This window comes from Rhinoderma darwinii, chromosome 4 (assembly GCF_050947455.1).
Source record: "Rhinoderma darwinii isolate aRhiDar2 chromosome 4, aRhiDar2.hap1, whole genome shotgun sequence".
Taxonomy (NCBI): Eukaryota; Metazoa; Chordata; class Amphibia; order Anura; family Rhinodermatidae; genus Rhinoderma; species Rhinoderma darwinii.
The window spans coordinates 92,452,089-92,475,722 of NC_134690.1; the positions used below are offsets into that span (position 1 = coordinate 92,452,089).

The window sequence follows — 23,634 nt, forward strand, 5'->3', positions numbered from 1 at the left end:
AGCTGAAAATTATTACAAAGATCATAGATTAATATTTCCTGTGCCAATATGGAACCTTCGGACCAAGCTGTGGTTTCAGAAAAGAGGGTTGGACGACGCTATATTTCCAAAGCCAAGATCACGGCATTGTTCACCAACACTGTATGCAACTCCTGATTTAACGTTTTTATTTCTCCTTAACATTTTCCATTGCTCTAACTTTAATTCTAATGCTCCTAAAGTTTCAGTATTGCATCTTTTATCATTATTTAACTTTTTTCAATTATTTTATTGGTTGCATTATCATCTAGATCCTTGCATTTTAATACACAAGATGGTATTTACCCACTAATATTCTGAAATTGCCCCTCACAGGCTTTCATCATGCTTAGAAATATGGGCCCACTACTAAACAAAGACATGGCAGTGGTTAGTAGTGATGAATATATTGCTATTCATGTTTATGTGCTGGGCTGGCCTGTGTATATTTTAGTTCCACAAGCAACAATGACCATTCTCGTAGAGTAGGTCCTGTATCCTACATACCATTGACTCTGTAAATATCATTGGTCACATTATTACATGCATTCCATCGTACAGCTTTGGATGTCTTTGTAACACTTACCTTTGCTATATAGTATACGAAAGATTTGTTAGTGCATGCATTTTAATGGATTTTAGAGTGGTTAAGAGGTAATTGACTTTTTTTGTCTGGGATTAGAAAAAATTTACTGCCTGGTTTCTCCAGAAGAAGCACCACTTTTGTCCATAGGCTGTGTCTGGTATTGCAGTTAAGCCCTAGTCACTAGATGCATTGCCAAACACAGACCATGGACAAGAGTGGTGGTGTTTATGGAACAGGAAATCAGTCCCTTTTTTCTAATCCTGAAAAGCCCCTTTAACATTTATGCTACATTGTGTCTACTTGTAACATTAATTAGGGTATGTTCACATCAATGGTTCCCTCAATGGCAAGGCAAACGGAAACCATAGTTTCCGTTTGCATCACCATTTATCTCAATGGTGACGGATACTTTGCTAATGGTTTTAGTTTGTCACTGTTGTGAATGGGTTTTTGTTTTTTTTGACTGAATCAATAGCGCAGTCGACTACGTTATTGATTCTGTCAAAATGACGGAACCCTTGCACAACTGAGACAAACGGAAACTATTTGCACCGGATCCATCACAATTGGAATAAATGGTGATGCAAACGGAAACCTATGGTTTTTGTTTGTTTCAGTCAGCGTTCCCTTCTGACGAAAAGCTCAGATGGAACGCCAGAACGGTGCCCTGATGCAAATGTGAACGAAGCCTTAGTGGTATTTTTATTTCAGAGAGGTACACGGGGAGAACCTTCAGGGAAACTACAAGACGTCTTACAACACCCAGATAGATCAAGAATAAGTCAATGCCTTCAGAAAGCAAGAATAACTGGGATTTTTCTTCAATCCGTGAGTCTAAATAACTATAAATAACTGCGACTTGTTCCGAATAACTTTTTGCAACATTTAATAATTACATTATATATAATATACTTTGTTAGATTATTCCAATACCGATGGCATAATATGGTATGGTTTGCCTAAGCTAATCATGTTATTTTTAGGGAGAACGTAATGACAATCCGGCAGAAGATACCTTGTCCGAATCAGGGGCCACAGTGGATTTGGACTCTTTGGTGCCTACACACGATGAAAAAGGAAGACCAATACCAGAGTGGAAGAGGCAGGTGATGGTGCGTAGATTGCAAGCCCATCTGGAAGAAGAGGCCAAACCGGTAATCGTACTATGAAGATACTAGATATATACTCTTGTTACTTGTTTTCCACATCATCTACTTTATAAATCCATGCTTTTCACATATTTAGTCTACTTATATGAGCATCAATGCCACTTTAACAGTCACAACAGACTCAATTATAGGCAGTTTTAGGATATATAATATGGAAAACAAGGAGAAACCTCCAGCTCACCGGTCTGCGTCTTCAAGCAGAGTCAAACGGATCCCCGCGACGGACCGCGGCATGTAATTGCAGAGAGAAAGAGAAAATGATCCAGCGCTGATGTAGATTAAAAGGGAAAAACGAGTCCCATGTTTATTTCAGGAAATTCTTAAAATCGAAAGGGAGACGCAGTCCCAAGGCAAAAAGGTAGGAGTAGTTGGGGTGAGTGCCCAAGCCTACGCGTTTCCATGACTAAGAACGCAGACCACGTTCGAAACGCGTAGGCTTGGGCACTCACCCCAACTACTCCTACCTTTTTGCCTTGGGACTGCGTCTCCCTTTCGATTTTAAGAATTTCCTGAAATAAACATGGGACTCGTTTTTCCCTTTTAATCTACATCAGCGCTGGATCATTTTCTCTTTCTCTCTGCAGTTCTAGGATATCCCAAATGGGTTGATTAGCTGATGATGGCTTCTTCTGTAAACTCATTACATGAATATTTTCGGTAACCAATGACTGAGAAAAAACATCAAGTTTACTATACGAGTCTGGTTTGTTCAGTCACAAACACTCCCTTGAACTATCTAATAGTATGTTTTTTTATATCTTTATGTTAATAATATTTAAATAACCATTAAACTAATTCAATTACATCTTACAGGGGGCCTTGCATTATTCTCGTGCACGGAGTGCCCTACTGGGTCCATATGGCGAGTTAGTTACTGAGGAGGAGCTCAGTGTCTTTGATGGGCAGATGGAAGGACTCCGTCGTCGTAGAGAATGCCAGCAATATGAAAAGGAATTAAAGAGGCAGGTGAAACAGCTGCAAGCTCGTCTACCAACACCTCTGATCAATGTCAGCATCAATACTGAGCTTCTACAGCAGACAGAGAACCCAGAATGGTGCCACTGCATGTCAAGTGTGATCAATAGTATTTCAAGTCTTCTGTCGACCACTAATGGGACATTAGATTCTACTCATGAGATAGTCAGAAAACCAAGGAACCCTTCTCCTTCACCTTCTCCTATAAAAGAGCTTCTGCAGTATGGGGTATCTGTACGAAGATTAAAGTTTCAATTTGAGAGGCAACCACAACCACGTGATCAATCTCCAGTGAAGTCTTCTAAAGTAAAAAGAGACCCAGAAGACACTAGTGATTCTGGGATAAGTTCTGAAGAGTCTCCTTCCCTCAGAGAGTCTCCTGTCCCGGCTAGGACATTGAGGAAAGAACGTATTGTCCTATTGTTTTTAAGCCACTGGAAGAGGTCAGCATATTCTGTGCATGCTGCACTAAGATCTACAGAGACAATGGATTCCCAGGAATCTGTGAGTAATAATAATCATGAACAGGATACAGAGTATTCTGCTATTCCCAATATGATCCAAAGAATAGAGGAGATGGACACAATGAAATGTAATACATATGAAGATGAAATGCCACCACAACCTCTTAAAAAGGAATCAAGGGGAAGGACACAGCAAATAATGTTACACATTGAGGGAAATGATATGATATCCCAGAACGCTCAGGAGGACAGTGATGAACTTAGGAATGTTAAAGAATCATTGGAAGTAGATGTTCCCCCTCGTGTAGGTGGAATTTTGGAACAACTGCTAAAGCAAAGAACCACAGTTCAACGCTTAATTGGAAGCTGGCGTTCAGTATCCCCAAATGTCCCTACTTCTGGACATTCATCAAACCATCAGTCACCTGAGCACCTGCTGTCAACATCTTGTGGCCAGAAACCAATTAATCATGACAGTCTTACTCTGGACTTGTTCATGTTGGGATATTTCAGACTTCTTGAGCAGGATCTACCAGAAGAGGAAAGACGTATGAGGCATCTGCTCTGTTTTGAAGTATTTGATCAGTTGGGACGTTATGGCTGGCCAACAGCCAGAGAATTCCACTGCACTGTCTTACAGGAGATAGCCACTGGAAGGCGCACCTGGTCTGAAGGTTTTGAGGACATCAAAACTCGATTTTTTGGACCTGGGGCAGAGCAATTGAAAGAGCAAAACAGAAACCTCCAAATTACTGATAGCCATGATATATGTCAATGTATTGAGCGAAGCTTTTCTTTTTGGAAAGAGAAGGAAGCTGAAATATTTGGCGCAGACTCATAAATACTTATTGATATTGAGAGTAAAATGTATTTAGTACTACGTATAATTTCACTGTTACTTTCACCTGATTTAAAAATGTATTTGGAGGACATCCAGGCAATGTGAGCCCTTCAAGGCCACACCATAATAGCCTTCTTTTTTACACTAAAACTTTTCTCATTGAGCTAAGGATTGCCTTTTTCTTAAAAAGTATTGTGGTTATTGGCTGCTAGATGTGTCATGTAATGGAGCAGTAAGTAATAATGTACAATATACAGTAAAATATATCAGAACAAGAAGGGCTCTATGACTGTGAGATACATGAGTAGTGCTTTATTTATTATAAATGCATATGATAAAGGGTAGCAGTAGTTTATTTTGGGGGGTAAAATAATTGGATTTTTCTAACTGTAATTCCTTCCCTCTTTTGAAATTATGATTAAAAATTACGTATGAATGTTGGACAATTTTACAGATAGTATTAATCTACATAAGACCTTGGTTACCATCTGTATAGTAGTCCAAGAACTGACATTTCTCTGCATTCCTAGCTAGCTCAATGTCTGCACAGACAAGGGCTTAGCTATAGATGGTGCAGAGGTAGTAGTCACACCCAGGCCCCGGTGCCTCAGGGGTCAAGACTCTCTGCCATATAAGAAGACACCCGCATTAGGCCAGGCTCCCATAGGCAGTTTTGATGCCGTTTTTTTGGCACATTTTGGCTGTTTTTTGCACCAAGCATAGGAGTGGACACAAAAGAAATGAGATGTATCAGTCTTTTCTTTATACCTTTGGCTTTGGCTCCAAAAACTACGTTAAAAACTGAATCAAATCGGTGTGTGTGATCCTGTCCTTATAAATGGCACATGGTAGGTGAGAGGCCCTGGTACAGATTTTGCATGTGGGTCCAGCAGCTTCAAGTTACACCTCTGTAACCGAGCTTGCTCAGGGGATTTGCATTCAGATTACTGGTATCAGCACTAAGTAATGTGATGTCGGAAAAATTAAAGATGGCCATACTTATAAAGACAGCTGTAGTTCATTTGTCACACAGCCATCTCCCCTGACTCCTCCATAAACATGCCTGCTTGGATCAGCCAGGCACACCTGTTTAGTGCCATAGGGAGATGAGGGATAATCCTCTCACATATACCTCTGGTAGCGCTTATCTCCTGGGCGAATAATGTTGAATAAATTCTTGGCTCCTCTGACATCAGACGTTGGGGAACAGTACGGCTGATTGCAACAAGATCTATAGACCTTTATCTAATGTGTGCGGTCATTTTAACTCTGCATTATTAACTCCCTGCACAGCTAAGCTGTTATGATGGGCCTGTTGACAAGCTTGTTGACTGTTTCCAATTACAAGGTAGCTCTGGGCTATATTGCAAGTGTGACTCAGGATCAGTAAGTAATGTAATATAAGGTTACCCAACTTTATATGTAGATTATATTTGTAAATAAACTGTAAAGTGGTGTTCAAAGACATGTTCTGATGTGTTTTTGATCTTCAGAACTTTGTATGGTCATAACTTTGTCCAGTGTTTACTGCCATGCACCGTTCACACTGAAAAGATGCCATGTGACAGGCCGCGGGGGCCACAACTGGCAGCCGCAGTCTTGTGACGTGTTGTCAATATTGACTACAAGTAATTACCAAGGCAGTAACAGGACCAGCAAGGGGTCCAGAGAGCAGCATCATGGGAACAGGCAAGGATCAGTATAAGTATAATTAAAATGTAATTTTATTTCTATTTTAGGGCATATGGACAGGTATTGCTTCATTGAAAAAAATAATGGGATCCATCAGGTTTCTATTTTCTTTAGTATTGGGTAAATTAGTGCAGTAGACTATGGTAACCTGATGGAACAGATCTTAACCGATGGTGGGGGGCCAGCTATAGGACCCCAATATATAACGTTATATGCCATGTTGAAAGTCATTAAAGTGATTTACCATTTACAGTAATCACACAATTGCTGTACAAATAAATTATATCATATATCAATATCTCATACTGATTTGGTACTTCTATATAGTATCTCACCTAATAAATTCTAATTGTTTAACTGTCTCAATTTATTTATTAATAATGTATTGAAGCAAAAACATCCTAATACTGAAGAAGCTACATGTATTTGCTGAGAAATAAAAAGCTTATAAATAAATCTTATCTTGACAAGACTGTAAGTAGAATAAACGTGCCGTACTGCCATATTGTTATTTAATGTTATAATGTATAGGAAGGTAAGAATAATAATAATTCCAATGTCACATGTAAATAATGCCCAGACACGGCTTCAGCGACATGTTCCCCTGTTGCCCTATGACCCTGGGACCCTCCTGATGACTGGAAGTATGTGTGTGTTCAACTTTAAAAATCTTGGGAGGGGGCAGCTGAGGAGGGTTTGGAATGTGCCAGACTGACTGCCATTGAGTGGGTGATCTATTAATAATCCCAGTGAGCTGTTAGCTCAGAGACACATTAGAAATACTGCCAGAGGAGCAGAACATACACACGGCCATTCTGTGCTTCCAGATCTGGTGAGTCATGGGTGGCAATGGGGGGGAATAATGCACAGGAGAGAACTTACTATGGAGACGTTATTGGGCCAGTCTTATGTAAACCTTTTCTATAGTGCACACTTGCCAGGTCCTGCCATCCTTGTTTTCATGTCACGGGTTATTTTGAAAGTAGGTGTTGCTTCGTCATAGAGACAGTTGGCATTTCTTGTGGTGTTTTTTATGTGATTTACCTTCCATATTTAAAGAGTTTGGTTTTCTTGCAACATTTATGGCCTTTTTTTTAACTTCATTTTATGTTGGGGAGATTTGTAGCCGTAATAGGGAGATAACAAACGTGGCAATAAATTTCATATCTTTGGGACAGCCCGTTATAACACTTTTATTTTAAGGCTAAGGCTCCACAAATATTTTCGGTGCCGTGTTTACCTCACTTTGTGATTGTGCAGTTGCCAAAAAAATGTAATAAAATTACAGGCGCATTGAGCAGCATGCTATTTCATGTGCCCCCGATAGGTTAAGGGGACACTCCGGCCAAAACTAAACTTTCCCATGTGTACCATTATGGTATTCCATGTGTCAGTCTCTCACCTGTTATTTTTCTTGCTGCTTCTCTATATATCAGACTGGGATGGTTGCTTAGCAGCAGTAAGAATCCGGATCAGTGACACACTTTCTCTACTTGAGTCTATGGAGAGCTATGTGTCACCCATCACAGGCTTCAGCAGTTCGTGTACCACACTAGTATTACACAGGGGGGGACAGAAACTTATATCATCAAGTGCAACTGATACTTCATACCTGATACAGGTTCCTGTCACACAGGTATAATGTAGAAGAATATAGTGCAGCCTTCCTGGCTGTATACTTATGGTTTCTCAGTTTATTTTGTAGAATATAAAGACAATGTCCCTCAGCATGCAGAAATGGTATGGTCTTTAGCTGGTCATGTGATGCTGTGTTGAAGTATCATGTGAATGATAGCAAAGCAAAGAGGTAGAGAAAGTTGGGCAAATCTGAGACTCAAGATGGAGAAGTAAGTACAGTATACATAAAAGAAGTGTAGAGTGTGGTATACAGTCAGGTGGGGAATGCAGGCAAGGAAAGTTGTGTTTATACTGGAGGTCTTCTTTAATATCAGTGATAATACCACACAATATTGCACTGCAATCTACTGCGTTGCAATAATAATTACACTTCATAAAATTGCTGTGGAGTCCGACCTTGATGGACATTATGTCATGTCATGAAAGTCGCCCTAGATTTGACTATAGAGAAACTATTATAATAATTTCCTGTCTTCATGGATGAATAAATAGAGACAAAACCATAAAATACAATAAAATCTTCCATTCATGTACAGATTTGTAGTTGAACATAATAGTGAGGCACTGGCTGTTGGGTGTATGTTCATCTATTGCCCGTGACATCCTGAATCAACAGTGGGGTTGGCGTACGTTCACTAGACTTTATCTGTCTTTCTTCCACTTATGATTTAAATTAAATTCACTGGCTAGAAAACAAAACTTAACTTTTATTACATCTTATTTCTAAAATCATTCATGTAATAATGTAATTTGTACAATTCATAAATTCATACCAAACAAACAGCTCCAAGTGTCCAGGAACCAAATGGCAAATAATTTGATCTTTCCACGATTCAGTCATATATTTATTTGAATGTGGGATTCTCTCCCTAAATGTGCCTTCAAAAACCCTGTGCTGTCATGAACAAATACACAGTAAACAGTGAGGTCCGTGTTCTTCCCAAACCTCTGTCCCTACCCACTTGTACGACCCGACCTAAACGACGGCGCACAACTGGGCGGCGTTCCCTATACTGGTACAAGTGAAACTGACAAACATAAGACAGAGACAGTACGAAATAACAAAGGGTCACCTGGGAAGACACGGAGGGAGAGGCAGGGCAATTGCGCCGCGGACAAGTCTGGGCGCAAAAGGCGGAGGCAGGCAGGGTCAAACCAGGAGAGTGCGGAAAAAACAAAAGTCAGACAGCAAAGAAAAGTCAGGAGTCAAGCCGAGGTCAGGTCACAGGAAGTCAAAATGCAAGTCGCTCTGGGGAGTCTGAAACAAGGGAAAGTACCAGGCAAGGAAACTCTAATTACAGACAAAGGCCTACTATCCCAGGCTGAACTAAATAAGGAGAGGGGGGAGCTCAGGAACATCAGCCAGGCTTTGATTGGCCTGACGCTCCTGGTCTCCTATTGGCTGCAGACTGCCTCAGTCTGCCAGGCCGGGCGACGCCCGAGCGAGTAACTCTCGATGTCCTGGAGACCGAGGGAGCTGCAGGCAGAGAGTACGTGACAGGTGCAACGAGAGTAAAGCCTAGCAGTGGCTAGCGGAGTTTGAGGTGCAGCGCTCCTCATCCCGTGACCCATTAGGAAGTAGTCCACTGATGGGTTTACAGTGCCAACATGGGGATTTTGAAATTGCCAGCAGTCTTGTATATTGTTTAGGCACCCAAACAGGTGAAATAAACAAGTCCCATAATAACATTATATTAGGACTGCAAATATGGAGTGCCACGTTAATGATTGCTGAATATTTGATTCAGTTATAACAATTCATGTTCCCCAGGATTTTAATTTTTATTGAACAGAACTATTTAAAATACAGAAGGGGATTTTTACCAAATGCATACACATTAAAGCCGCAGCAAACTTTTCGGCCAGACTACCAACATTAGCTTGGAGATCTCTAAATGTTTGAGAACACACCAAAAGGCACATGATGATTCAGGTCTCATTCAGGCCAGAAATCTACTTATCCCTCCTTATCCCTCCAATACACGTTTCTGACATATCTCTTTGACATGAAGTTTAGTAATATTAGAAGTACCTATTAATATTTACATTTAGTAAGCACTTAATGATGGGATATTTAGTGTTGTATGATTCCCTAATGCTGTGCTCACAGACAGATAAAGTAGTAAAGTGACTGAATAAACATTGTACACTCCCCGGAGCAGTTTGTAGTACAATATATGTAGTACAATATATGTGGATAGGATTTTCAAAACCCCCAAGCATACAAAGTGTGAAAAATGCGCCCAAAAATCAGAGCATGCTGCAGCACAGCACAACATTCTCATTCTGTTACAAAAACTACGGGATTTTCACTGCAGATTTGACAAAGCATAGGCTCAAATCTGCAGCAAAATCCACATGTAACCCGGATTTTACCATAGATTCAACTTTTCTATACAAGGATGTAGCCCTATTGTCTGTTCTATAGAAGACTCACACTGTGTATAAGGCTACAGTTACATTGCTATATAACTGTTTCCTAAAAAATTCTGGCATAAAATGAGATTGGATTCCAGCAGAGAGAAGTAGGGAGAGCTAATCCAGTTTTTGGCCAGAAATATATGGAAGTGACATTGACCGGAAATACAGCATTGTAGACATGTCCTCAAGCCAAATGTTATTGCTCCTCTCTATGCCTAGCACTTGCTCCTATGGAAATAACGGATGGTCCCTTGTATTACTACATCTAAAGAACTCTTTGACTATGACATTTAAGACAGACTATTATTCGTACCTTCCAAGAATAAGCAGTAATGGGAAGACCAGGTCCAATTGTCTTTATCTAGTAAATGGAAATATCAGAACATCTTTTAACACTCTCTCATCATGACAGATTAGGCCCGACACAATGTAAATGACTTAGAGTGGACATCACTCTGCAAGACCTTTGTGGCAAACTTCATTCCCTTTACTAGTATAAAAATGATTAAATATGTCATGAAACTGTCTTGTATCAGGTTACCTGTTTGTCTCCATGCCCAGCATGAATGATTAATCAGGACTGATTGATGATATTCCATACACCAACTGCTAATCTTGGTTAAATTCAGTAATATTAATCGTTCCATTTCGGTAACATTTTTAAGGTTCCAAAGATAAAACAACTATCAGAGTTAGTTAAGGGAATACAATTAATACAAAATATGACATTTGAGAAGGTAAGTGTAAAGGATCTGCCAGACACAGCTTCTGTGTCGACGCCCGTGATTAATCAGTCTGCATCTGCTCCTAGGTCTGATAGAGTGACTCCATCTGCTACCACTCAGGCTGGTAGGCTGAGGAGTGGGAGAACCTATCACAGCCTGGCCAGACGGAGCTAGCTCCCGCCCTCTGTCTATTTATACCTTCATTTCCTGCTCTTCCTTGCCTGTGATTCTGTCTGGTTTCCTGGCTCTGCTGCTCCTGCTAGTACTATTGACCTCTGCTTCAAATTGACCCTGGCTTTACTGACTACTCTCCTGCACTGCGTTTGGTACCTTGTACACTCCTGGTTTGACTCGGCTCGTTCACTAGTCTTGTTGCTCACGGTGTTGCCGTGGGCAACTGCCCCATTTCCCGTAGCTTCTGTGTACCCTTGTCTGTTTGTCTCTCGTGCACGTATTGAGCATAGGGACCGTCGCCCAGCTGTAAGCCGTCGCTTAGGACGGGTCGTGCAAGTAGGCAGGGACTGAGAGGCGGGTAGATTAGGGCTCACCTGTCTGTCTCCTTACCCTACATTACAGTAAGTATCGGAAAAATAAATAAAACATTTCTTCTATTCAACTGAGTGATAGAAATCAGTGCCAGACAGCTGCTTTTAAAGCACAGAAATTAAACATACAGATATATATTGTACATTACAAGCACACATCATTCTACATTTTTCTGCTGTATATGTTTTGATGCCTATCTAGAAAAATATAAGCATATTTTATGCAGAGCTGATGAGGTTCACATCCCCACAATATCATACACATCATATTCTTAATAAACTATTGTTGGTCTAAAAAAAATTATGGAAATTAAAGTAAAAAGATAAAAAATTAGTTTTGGATATTTTTATTTGGCTCTGAGACACATTACATGTATGGCTACTACTATTTGGTAGTGTTACATGACACTTATAAAGGTATGCTATATGGGTATAGCGTGTGAGTATTTATATGTGGTAGTTTCTTACGCATGCCATAGGGCACATGAATGGGCACATGAATGGGGCACTATTGTGTTCACACAATTAATTTGTAGTTAGAAATTGATATATGGTGCAGCTAGTGGTGGGTACAAAGTTTCTATGGGTAATGTAGACTTAGTATACAAACAAGATTTTGCTCTAAACATAAAATAACGTATTCTAATTATATACAGCTTTAAAATATAGAGCAGTGCTGAATAGCAGATATGAAATTTTAATTAGAATGTTCTACTCATTAACTGAGACGGTATTAGCAGTGCATAAAACTATACAGACAAAGCGCTGGTATCTGTGAGAAGAGGTTATGCTTCGAGAGTTTCACAGCACAGGGAAACATGAAGGCTCCGGTTTTCTCATTAGTTATTAATCTGACGTCACTAAGCAGCATAGAGACTGAAAAAGGGAGCAATGCGAAAAGTTAATACGCTAGATAACCTGACTATGTGTGGGAATGGGGATTTTTTTTGTTCTTCATCTTAAAAATGGAATTGAAAGACAAAATAGCGTATTTGGAGTACTTAATATGTTATCATTGGAAATTTTGTGATAACCGGCAAAAACCATCCTTGAAATGCATAGACCAATTTACAATAGTGTGGAAAAATATTCCTTCTTAACCCCTCCTGGCAATCGGACAGATCCCTGGATCAACATTCTATATTATTAACCCCCTCCCACCGCAGCCGTTTTTCACTTTGGTTTTTTTCCTCCCCACATTCCAAAAGCAATAACTTTTTTATTTTTCCGTCGGTATTGCTGTATGAGGGCTTGTTTTATTGTGGGATGAGTTGTAGATTTTCACAGTACCATTTATTGTACCCATGTAATGTAGTGGGAAAATGGCGAAAAATTATTTGAGGGGTGGAATGGGAAAATAACGATTCTGGCATTTTTTGGGGAGTTTAGTTTTTACGGTGTTCACTATGCTGTAAAAACGGCATGTTAACTTTATTCCGTGAGTCAATACGATTACGGTGATGACAAATTGATATAGTTTTTTTATGTTTTACTACTTTTACAATATATATTTTTTTATACATTAAAAAACACTTTTTTTCTAGTCCCCCTAGGGGACTTGAACCAGCGATCGTTGGATCACTAGCATGATATACTGCAATACTGTATACTGTATAACAGAGTGGACCAACAGCAGCAGATGACATGGCTCCCCAAACCATCACTGACTGTGGAAACTCCACACTGGACCGCAGGCAACTTGGATTGATGCCTCTCCCCTCTTCCTCCAGACTCTGGGACCTTTATTTCCAAATTAAATGCAAAATTTACTTTGGACACTGAGCAGCAGTGTTGGTCCACTGTGTTATATCATGTCCATAGTCAGCGCAGCCGTCTACCAGGAAATTTTAGAGCACTTCATGCTTCCCTCTGCTGACAAGCTTTATGGAGATGCTGATTTCATTTTCCAGCAGGACTTGGCACCTGCCCGCACTGCCAAAAGTACCAATATCTGGTTTAATAACTACAGTATCACTGAGCTTGATTGGCCAGAAAACTCGCCTGACCTAAACGCCATAGAGAATCTATGGGGTGTTGTCAAGAGGAAGATGAGTAACCAGACCCAACAATGTAGACGAGCTGAAGGCCACTATCATACAACCTTGGCTTCCATAACACTTCAGCAGTGCCACAGGCTGATCGCCTCCATGCCACGCCGCACGGATGCAGTAATTCATGCCAAAGGAGCCCCGACCAAGTATTGAGAGCATATACTCTACATACTTTTCAGTAGGACAACATTTCGGTCCGTAAAGGACGGAACGCATTTTGGCCACAAGAACTATGATGCTAGGAGCCCGGCTCCCTGCAGTGTGTTCGGTCCGGGACTTGCGGCCGAAATACGTTCCGTCCTTTACGGATCGAACATGCTCGTGTGAATCCAGCCTAAAGAGGGTCTGTAAGCTTTCCTGATATATCTATTATAGTAAATTCCCCATTAAATAATGATTCAGGAGCATGTTTTGTTAGAACTCTGCATTGTACCGTTCCTGTTATTACTCCTTCAAATTTTTTAATAAACTGACAGCTGGGTGTTACCAGTTGGGGATGTGTCCCTACACATTCTGACAATGTCCAACCAGTGCTCACAGTCTCATACTGTGTAAGGACACGGCGCTTTGACAAGGGGAATGGTATCACCTTGCTGTCAATATTTAGCTATATTGCTAGGAGAAATAACAGTGGAACGGCACAACTTAGAGTTCTAAGCAAAGATGCTCCAGAATTTGGATTTTCTGCGCAATACAGGTATTTACTAAAACGGACATGTCATGAGAGGTGACAGGTCCTCATTAAACCCACTGACAGGTGAAGTGAATAACATGGATTATCTTTTTACAATGGCAGATGTCAAGGGGTGGGATATATTAGGCAGCAAGTGAACAGTCAGTTCTTGAAGTTGATGTGCTGGAAGCAGGAGAAATGGGAAAGCATTAGAATCTGAGTGACTTTGACAAGGGCCAAATTGTGATAGCAAGACAACTAGGTCAGAGCATCTCCAAAACGATTTTGTGGTGTTCATGGTATGTAGTGTTTAGTACCTTCCAAAAGTGGTCCAAGGAGGGACAACCAGTGAACCAGCGACAGGATCATGGGCGCCTAAGATTTATTGATGCGATTGGGAAGTGAAGGTTAGCCCATCTGGTCTGATCCCACAGAAGAGCTACTGTAGCGTAAATTGCTAAAAAGTTAATGCTGGCTATAACTGAAATGTGTCAGAACACATAGCACATCACAGCTTTCTGAATTTTGGGATGCATAGCTGCAGACCGGTCAGAGTGCCCATGCTGACCCCTGTCCACCGCTGAAAGCATATACATTGTGGTATGTTAGCATCAGACCTGGACCATGGAGCAATTTAAGAAGATGGCCTGGTCTGATGAGTCACATTTTCTTTTACATTATGTGGACGGTTGGGTGCAGGTGTGTCACTTAAAGAGGCTCTGTCACCAGATTTTGCAACCCCTATCTGCTATTGCAGCAGATAGGCGCTGCAATGTAGATTACAGTAACGTTTTTATTTTTAAAAAACGAGCATTTTTGGCCAAGTTATGACCATTTTTGTAGTTATGCAAATGAGGCTTGCAAAAGTCCAAGTGGGTGTGTTTAAAAGTAAAAGTCCAAGTGGGTGTGTATTATGTGCGTACATCGGGGCGTTTTTAATACTTTCACTAGCTGGGCGCTGTGAAGAGAAGTATCATCCTCTTCTCTTCAGAACGCCCAGCTTCTGACAGTGCAGATCTGTGACGTCACTCACAGGTCCTGCATCGTGACGGCCACATCGGCACCAGAGGCTACAGTTGATTCTGCAGCAGCATCAGCGTTTGCAGGTAAGATTGACTTACCTGCAAACGCTGATGCTGCTGCAGAATCAACTGTAGCCTCTGGTGCCGATGTGGCCGTCACGATGCAGGACCTGTGAGTGACGTCACAGATCTGCACTGTCAGAAGCTGGGCGTTCTGAAGAGAAGAGGATGTTACTTCTCTTCACAGCGCCCAGCTAGTGAAAGTATTAAAAACGCCCCGATGTACGCACATAATACACACCCACTTGGACTTTTACTTTTAAACACACCCACTTGGACTTTTGCAAGCCTCATTTGCATAACTACAAAAATGGTCATAACTTGGCCAAAAATGCTCGTTTTTTAAAAATAAAAACGTTACTGTAATCTACATTGCAGCGCCTATCTGCTGCAATAGCAGATAGGGGTTGCAAAATCTGGTGACAGAGCCTCTTTAACTGGGGAAGAGTTAATATCAGTATGCATTTGCTCTGCTGGGAAACTTGGTATCCTGGCATTCATGTAGATGTTACTTTGACACGTGCCACCCACCTAAACATTGTTTGAGACCAAGTATACTTCTTCCTAGCAACGATATTCACCAATGGCAGTGGCCTCGTTCAGAAGTATAGTGCACCCGGCCACACTACAAAAATTCTCCAGGACTGGTTTAAGTAACATGACAAAGAGTTCATGGTAATGACTTGGCCTTCAAATTCCCCAGATCTAAATCCGATTAAACATTTGTGAGATATGCTGGAAAAACAAGTCTGATCCATGGAGGCCCCACCTCGCAACTTACAGAACGTAAAGAATCTGCTGTTAACGTCATGGTGTCAGATACCTTCAGAGGCCTGGTGAAGTTCATGCCTCGAAGGGTCAGAGCTGTTTTGGCTGCACGAGGGGGCAGGGCCACCATCCGGGCAGTACCCAGTCAAAATGATCCCCAGCAGTAGTTAGGAGAAAGGAACGGGCTCCATTATGTTGCAGGGCCCGTTATCTTCTCTAAACTAACAATCATTGGGTCCTGCTTTCCAAGGTCCTGACATGTTGTATGCGCCGCCGCATACAACATACTATTACTTCCACTTATAAATAGAGCAATTGGGACTACAAATGTATATTTTGGAACTGCTAAACCAATGCTTTAGAAATAGGCCCGGGTCATGAAAAAGTATCGGAGTCACAATTACTGTGCCAGATTTATGTTTTTTACTTATTTACTGATCTAAAATTGGCATGGCTGGAAAGGACACTTGCACTAGCTGCCAGGGAATTGACTGCTGCAGGCCAGAAGTAAAACTGATACCAATGACTAATTTAGTGTAATAATGATTTCAGTTAACTGGTCTGTAAAGACTGTAAGGCCAGGATCACACAAGGTCAATTTACTGGCGTAGAAAAGTCTCAATAGGCACAAAAGTTGCAATATGTGGGAAAAATTTGCGCCTTTTTGGGAGTTTACGCCACTCACGTCTTTTTTTTATTTTTTTATTTGCGGGGCCACTTCGGCCTGAGAAGCAACCTAAAATTTACTATAATTTACGTCAGAAACTGTGGACATTAAAAAAAAAATATATATATATATATATATATATATATATATACACACATATATGTATATATATATATATATATATATATATATATGTACTCACCTCACCGCTACGCTTCTCCCCCGGATCCCCTCAGGCACTCCCTGCAGGCCGTGATGCATACATGGTATTGACACCGTCAGCATTTTGTATTTGACAAGCACTTAATAATAATATGAATATGAATTACATTGTTATTGTTCTATATTGTTGCACTAGAAGTGTCGACTGGAATTTTCTCAATAAAGTTCAAAGATACACTTCAAAATGTTAGTTATTAAAGGAGTTGTCTAGAGAAACCAAACTCCTGCTTATTAACCTTACAAATTGATCTAAACTTACTAACTAATAGTGATGAATTTCAACTTTTGCCAAATTTTTCCAAATTGCCAAACAGAACCCTTGTCACGTGATCCCGGAAGCTCAGTAATCTCGATCTACCTGATGACATGCCAACACAGCAACACGTAACTTTATTGGGCGAAGTCTAATTGGAGAGGACGTACAGAGCTCAAGTGTAGGCAGACTGGGTGCAGACTTATTGCTAATTCAGTAAAGAGGGCAAGGATTAGTCTTCAGAAACCAGAGAAAATTATGACAGGATCTGCATTTTCGAAGTGCCAAAGTCCTGCCTTCAAACAGGAAGTGAAGGAGTGTTTAAGCCGCGATATCGGGAGTAAATTACTGCTACTAAAATATGTTTATTGGGTAGATAAGGAGGTATTAACACTTCAGAAGCATTTCAGATGTGTTTGGGGAATTAGATTTTTTTATTGGTGGCCTGACGGACAACCCCTTTAATAATGAACTTTTCTACCATGTTTTCTTAAAGAAAATTTATACATAGCTTAAACCTTAGAGGTTTTTTCTGCTCCACCAAGTCCACCATAATCACATGATATGCTTATTTATTTTTATTTTTTTAAAGCTATTGTTCCATGAGTTTCCTATTGTGAAGACTCCTCAGAGGAAAGCATGGTGAGGAACATTGATGACCTGGAATTCTGTCTTCCCTCGCATTCAGATTCTATTCTAGCAGGTCTACAGTCCCTGAGGTTTAATCCACAGCTCTCTGATGTTACTCTGAGAGTTCAAGGACATGAGTTTCCTTGCCATCGTGCTGTGCTGGCTCTCTGCAGCCAATATTTTCATGTCATGTTCACCGGGAACTTCCAGGAAAGCATCTCTGCACATGTGGAAATCAAAGAGGTGGATCCAGAGTTCTTGGAGACCTTGATTAATTTCTCTTATACTGGTCGCCTCACTATAAACCAAGGAAATGTAGAAGGACTTATTCGTATCTCCAACCAGCTGAATTTTCCTGCGGTGCGCAAAGTGTGTATCCGATATTTGCAGCAGCAGATGGATGCTACTAATTGCTTAGGAATATGGGAATTTGGTGAAACCCATGGCTGCACTGAAGTCACAGCAAAGGCCTGGTCTTTCTTACAAGAGAATTTTGAGGCTGTATCTCAGGAGGAAGAATTTCTACTTTTGACCCCTGAGCGCCTGCTTCATTACCTGGGGGATCCTCTGCTACAAGTAAAAGAAGATCAGAGTCGGGCAAAGGCAGTGCTTATGTGGGTCAGGCAAGATGTGGAGAGCAGGGCTCACTACCTCCCGGAGCTGCTTAGTATGGTCAGGTTATCAAGCTTGACTGACCACTACCTGCAGGAATTAATGGATGCTGAGCCATTGATCAGTGAATCAGAAACATGCCGAGCACTGGTCAGCAGGAACCTTGGACAGGTATTGTATTGAACCAGGCCCTAAAGGTAATCGTCAGAAAATAGAGGAATTATTTTTTTAGTTAACAATGTTTTCTTTTTTAGGTCTCACTATCTATATTTACATTTCAGTTTTTTTTGGTTTTTTTTAAATACTGCATTCACGCGTGCCATTTAATATTCACAATAGGCTGACACTTTGTGTTTTGTAGAAACGATTTTTCAGCATGTGCTGTATACACTAAGGGCTGGGTCAGCACACATCTCATTAACAGGATAAAACTAGAGGCAAATAATACATGATCACACCATTGAAAATAGATGATGGACATAGTTCAACCCCCTCCCCGCACTGCTCACACCGTGCACACCCACAACACCACCTCATGAAAGCCAATTAGTCATTCTTTCTTATGTATACGCAGGGGCCTACTGTTAAGCAACGATCATGAAATGTGGTTGACATCACAGGCAAGATGGCTGCCCCCTAATCATGTAAAGAAATTAGAATAGAAATATATGCAAACAGAAATAAAATCAGATTAAAGAGAATAAGAGATGTTTTTAGGATGTATTTTTAATGACCAAAAAAAAAAAAGTTATATATTCGGTTTATTCATGAGGGGAGAGCTCTCCCCGCCCCTCTCTGTGGTGACTAACAAGCTGCTGTGTATACATGACTAACAAGCTGCTGTGTATACATGTATACACAGAAGCCTGTCATTCACCGGCCTGAAGGTCAAGGAAAGGTAAAGGGAGCACACCCTTCAAGAATACAGCAGACTCTATAACTATGAGTCCGATGTATTTTTTCAATGCTACGACTAGCCATATGGCATACTTTTTTTTTTTGGGCCATTTTGGCTACTAGGAGTACGGACCTATAGTTGTAATAGGCTGTCCTTACATATAGTAGGGCAGCATATTAAACTGACAGATTGACTTTAAGACTCACGATGATTGAAGTGAACAGATGTCTCCAGTTTTCACATCCAAGTGGTATCATAGACATAACCTGTCCACCACCTCTGCCCTGGGTCATTTCCTCTGAGAGAAATGTTACATGTAACTCTTATCTGTTCTAACCTCTCACATCTGTGTCACCTTTCACTAGCGTCTTAACCTCATGAACCTGTACAATGTTGTAATGAAGTGACATTGCCCATCAGTGTCAGATCCCACACCTGAGCTGCAATTGTACCAGGATCGCCTGCCCTAGCCGTATTACTTATATGACCCATATCACCTGTCAAGGCTATCATCAGACACTTGACTAATCTCTCCAGCTATATCTCTTCTCAGCCACCGCCAGTTATCAGTTACGCCTTGTGTCACATTTCGCACACCTGTCACCTTTCAAATGTGTGTCACCTCTCTCAACTATGGTTCTATTGTTTCTCGTGTTAACATTGGTAATTATATCTGGATCATTCAATGGATGGAAAGGATTATAGACAAGTTGAATGAGAACTTCATAGCAAGATATTATGGGAGGAAGCCTATTTTAATTTAGTGTTTTTTCCCTCCAGAAGACAAACGGACATACTGAGCAGACATCAGTATCCCTAGAGCAAGTGCTTGTAGTGGTAGGAGGAAAGGTTTTGGAGGAAGAAGATGATGAGGATGAAGATGATGATGAACCTCCTAGGACATCTCCAAACTTTGCTTATTACAACCCAAAAACCAGTGAGTAAAATCTCACCATTCGACAATTATAAAAGGCAGACTATAAGGTTCACACGGGGTGGACATGCTATATGTGCAAACTGTGCAGCTGCACAGGGGCCCGGTATGTGAGGGGGCCTACTGCCACGTTAAAAGCAGCCAGCAACTACGGGACTAAGTTAATGTGTTTTATGGCTTACATTTGCTGGTGGATTGTTAGGCTGGGTTCACACGACCACATTAACGTCCGTAATGGACGGACGTATTTCGGCCGTAAGTCCCGGACCGAACTCAGTGCAGGGAGCCGGGCTCCTAGCATCATAGTTATGTACGATGCTAGGAGTCCCTGCCTCTCCGTGGAACTACTGTCCCGTACTGAAAACATGATTACAGTGCGGGACAGTTGTCCTGCAGAGAGGCAGGGACTCCTAGCATCGTACATAACTATGATGCTAGGAGCCCGGCTCGCTGCACTGAGTTCGGTCCGGGACTTCCGGCCGAAATACGTCCGTCCATTACGGACGTTAATGTGGTCGTGTGAACCCAGCCTTAGAGGCTTAAGAGAGGGGATCTATGAGGAACTATTGGAGAGCAAGGGGCCTATATATCAGTTATGTATGAGAACCCCTTGCTGTCTGTGTCTGCTCCTTGGTTCACATATCAGCTGCCAAAAACAAAGAGACTAAACCAAAGTGACAATGGTGTCAGGGACGGTCCATACGCTCCGACTTCCTTTACAGGTTTCTTAACCATTTGGGCTGCTGCACTCCAAGCCTCTATAGAGCTTGTCTGAGATTTCCACTACTGCTGCATGAACATAATTGAGTTGGAGATATCCACTGAAATCTCCGTCATAGTCATTGGGGGGAATTTATTAAGATTGGTGTTTGATACGCCAGTCTTACTCTAAGAAACGCTGGAGTAAAAAGCGCCTTATTTATTAAGAAGCAGAAAGATCTTTGCCAGTTGGCGGAAATTTGCGCTAAAATATACGCCAGTTTTCTGGCATAAATAATAGTACATTTATCAGGCCGGGATGTTTCTGCTCCCTTTTTATAAGTCCAGCCCACTTTTGGCGGAAGCATTGACAAAAATGCAAAAGTTGCTAAATTGTTGTGAAAATTGCACCAAAAAACTTGAGTAGAGTTCTTAATAAATTCCCCCCAAAGTTTCTTATTCTAGTTTTGAATTATATGTAGAATCTCTAGTTGTTTTCAAGGGAAATATCTAAATATTTATCTCAATGACGAAAAAGAATTGAACACGTAGAATATGTTAACTATCTTCTCACATGATTTTATATTTTTGGCAGAAATGTGGATGTCACTCGCAGATTTCCCAGATTATAATAAATGGGGATTCTCTGTAACTTCACTGAACAACGATGTCTACGTCACTGGTGAGTACGACCAATGTCTGTGGTTAATAGAATGGAGAAATTTAAAAATCTCCGGTCTGGATTTACACACAACATTCTGCTGTGTTTTTTGTAATAATTTTTGCGGCCAGATGTTACTTTAAAGTCTATAGTGAAAAAATAGAAAACTGTACACACAAAAGGTTATGGTTTGTGGCGTTCTTGGGGTCAATGGCCTTTTTTTCTGCCAGTCTTTTCTATAGTACTTAAAAACACCAGAAAAAAACGCATGTTCACAATATTGCAAAATCAAAAACGCCACTAAACACGCTTCCATGGAGTATTTTATATAAGAATTAAAAAAAAACGCTGAAAAAAATTCTGTGAGTGTATATATGTGTGTGTGTGTATGTATGTAGTGTAGTGTATGTATGTGTAGAAATGTGTGTGTGTGTGTGTGTGTGTGTGTGTGTGTATGTGTGTGTATGTGTGTGTGTATATATATATATATATAATATATATATATATATATATATATAATATATACGTGTGTGTATGTATGTGTAGAAATATGTGTGTGTGTGTATATACAGGGTGGGCCATTTATATGGATACACCTAAATAAAATGGGAATGGTTGGTGATATTAACTTCCTGTTTGTGGCACATTAGTATATGGGAGGGGGGAAACTTTTCAAGCAGGGTGTTGACCATGGCGGCCATTTTGATGTCGGCCATTTTGTGTCCAACTTTAGTTTTTTCAATGGGAAGAGGGTCATGTGACACATCAAACTTATCGAGAATTTCACAAGAAAAACAATGGTGTGCTTGGTTTTAACGTTACTTTATTCTTTCATGAGTTATTTACAAGTTTCTGACCACTTATAAAATGTGTTCAAAGTGCTGCCCATTGTGTTGGATTGTCAATGCAACCCTCTTCTCCCACTCTTCACACACTGATAGCAACACCGCAGAAGAAATGCTAGCACAGGCTTCCAGTATCCGTAGTTTCAGTTGCTGCACATCTCGTATCTTCACAGCATAGACAATTGCCTTCAGATGACCCCAAAGATAAAAGTCTAAGGGGGTCAGATCGGGAGGCATTTCTTCTGCGGTGTTGCTATCAGTGTGTGAAGAGTGGGAGAAGAGGGTTGCATTGACAATCCAACACAATGGGCAGCACTTTGAACACATTTTATAAGTGGTCAGAAACTTGTAAATAACTCATGAAAGAATAAGGCCTCATTCCCACGACAGGGTTTCCCGGCCGGGTGCCGGCCGTTCATAAATCGGCCAGCACCCAGCTGCATTAGGAATAATAGACCCCTAATGGGGCTATTCACACGACTGATTTTTGGACGGCCTGGAAAACCGTCCGTCAAAAAATAGGACATGCTCTATCTTTGGCCGGGTACCCGGCCCCCATAGAAGTCTATGGGGCCGGGTAATACACGGCCATCACCGGGATGTGTCCCGAGTGATGGTCGGGTTTTCCGGCGCTTGCGCTCTATCTCCTCCTCCTCACAGAGCAGAGTGCATGTGAGGAGGAGGAGTTGATGCCATTCGGACGAATGGCTGTACACTGTGTGGCAGGGCCAGGGTGTACAGCAGGTGGAAAGGAGCACTGGGCTGGCTCCCTTCCCCTGCTTGTTTTAAAAGCGCCCTGGCCTGGCGACACCTTCGATGGCGCCGCTAGCAGCTGCTGCGGCTGGTACTACTGTAGCGACGCCACTATAGCAGAGCAGGGAGGTACCTCCCCGCTCTGCTATGTGCTAGCCCCACTTTAGCTCCTTGAAGGAGCGGAATCCCCGTGTTTTCGGGGATTCCGCTCCTGGACAAAGCGCTTGATGTCTCTGTCCATATCTGGGCAGTGACATCAGGGGAAACTCCTGAAGCGGAATCCCCGAACACATGGGGATTCCCCTTCAGGAGTTGCCGCTGATGTCACTGTCCAGATCTGCCCGGCCCGGCACGGATGCAAAACTTTATGCAAACCAGCCGGGCAAAATGGCCGATTTTACCGGCCGGCACTCGGGCTCGGGCGGGACCCGGTCGTGTGAATCCCGCCTAAAGTAACGTTAAAACCAAGCACACCATTGTTTTTCTTGTGAAATTCTCGATAAGTTTGATGTGTCACATGACCCTCTTCCCATTGAAAAAACTAAAGTTGGATACAAAATGGCCGACTTCAAAATGGCCGCCATGGTCAACACCCAGCTTGAAAAGTTTCCCCCCTCCCATATACTAATGTGCCACAAACAGGAAGTTAATATTACCAACCATTCCCATTTTATTTAGGTGTATCCATATAAATAGCCCACCCTGTATATATATAATTTATACGTGTGTGTGTGTGTGTGTGTGTGTGTGTGTGTGTGTGTGTGTATATATATTTATATGTATATATATATATATGTGTGTGTGAGTGTATG

General features: G+C 41.4%; 2 protein-coding genes across 2 annotated transcripts in view; both read left to right on the top strand.

The window, feature by feature from the left end:
- The first annotated feature begins 41 nt into the window (after positions 1–41).
- Positions 42–6,052, top strand: ESPNL (espin like). Its single transcript, XM_075861331.1, has 4 exons — positions 42–141; positions 1,316–1,432; positions 1,588–1,758; positions 2,587–6,052. The coding sequence occupies exons 1-4, from the start codon at positions 49–51 to the stop codon at positions 4,051–4,053; spliced, it is 1,848 nt and encodes a 615-aa protein (XP_075717446.1). The 5' UTR covers positions 42–48; the 3' UTR covers positions 4,054–6,052.
- Positions 6,053–6,517: 465 nt separating this feature from the next.
- KLHL30 (kelch like family member 30) overlaps positions 6,518–23,634 on the top strand; it is a 27,012-nt gene continuing 9,895 nt past the window's right edge. Inside the window, exons 1-4 of the mRNA XM_075863957.1 lie at positions 6,518–6,577; positions 17,383–18,203; positions 19,711–19,867; positions 21,159–21,245. Of these exons, the coding sequence (XP_075720072.1) occupies positions 17,430–18,203; positions 19,711–19,867; positions 21,159–21,245 (1,018 nt within the window). The 5' untranslated portion in view covers positions 6,518–6,577; positions 17,383–17,429. The remainder of the gene's footprint in view (positions 6,578–17,382; positions 18,204–19,710; positions 19,868–21,158; positions 21,246–23,634) is intronic.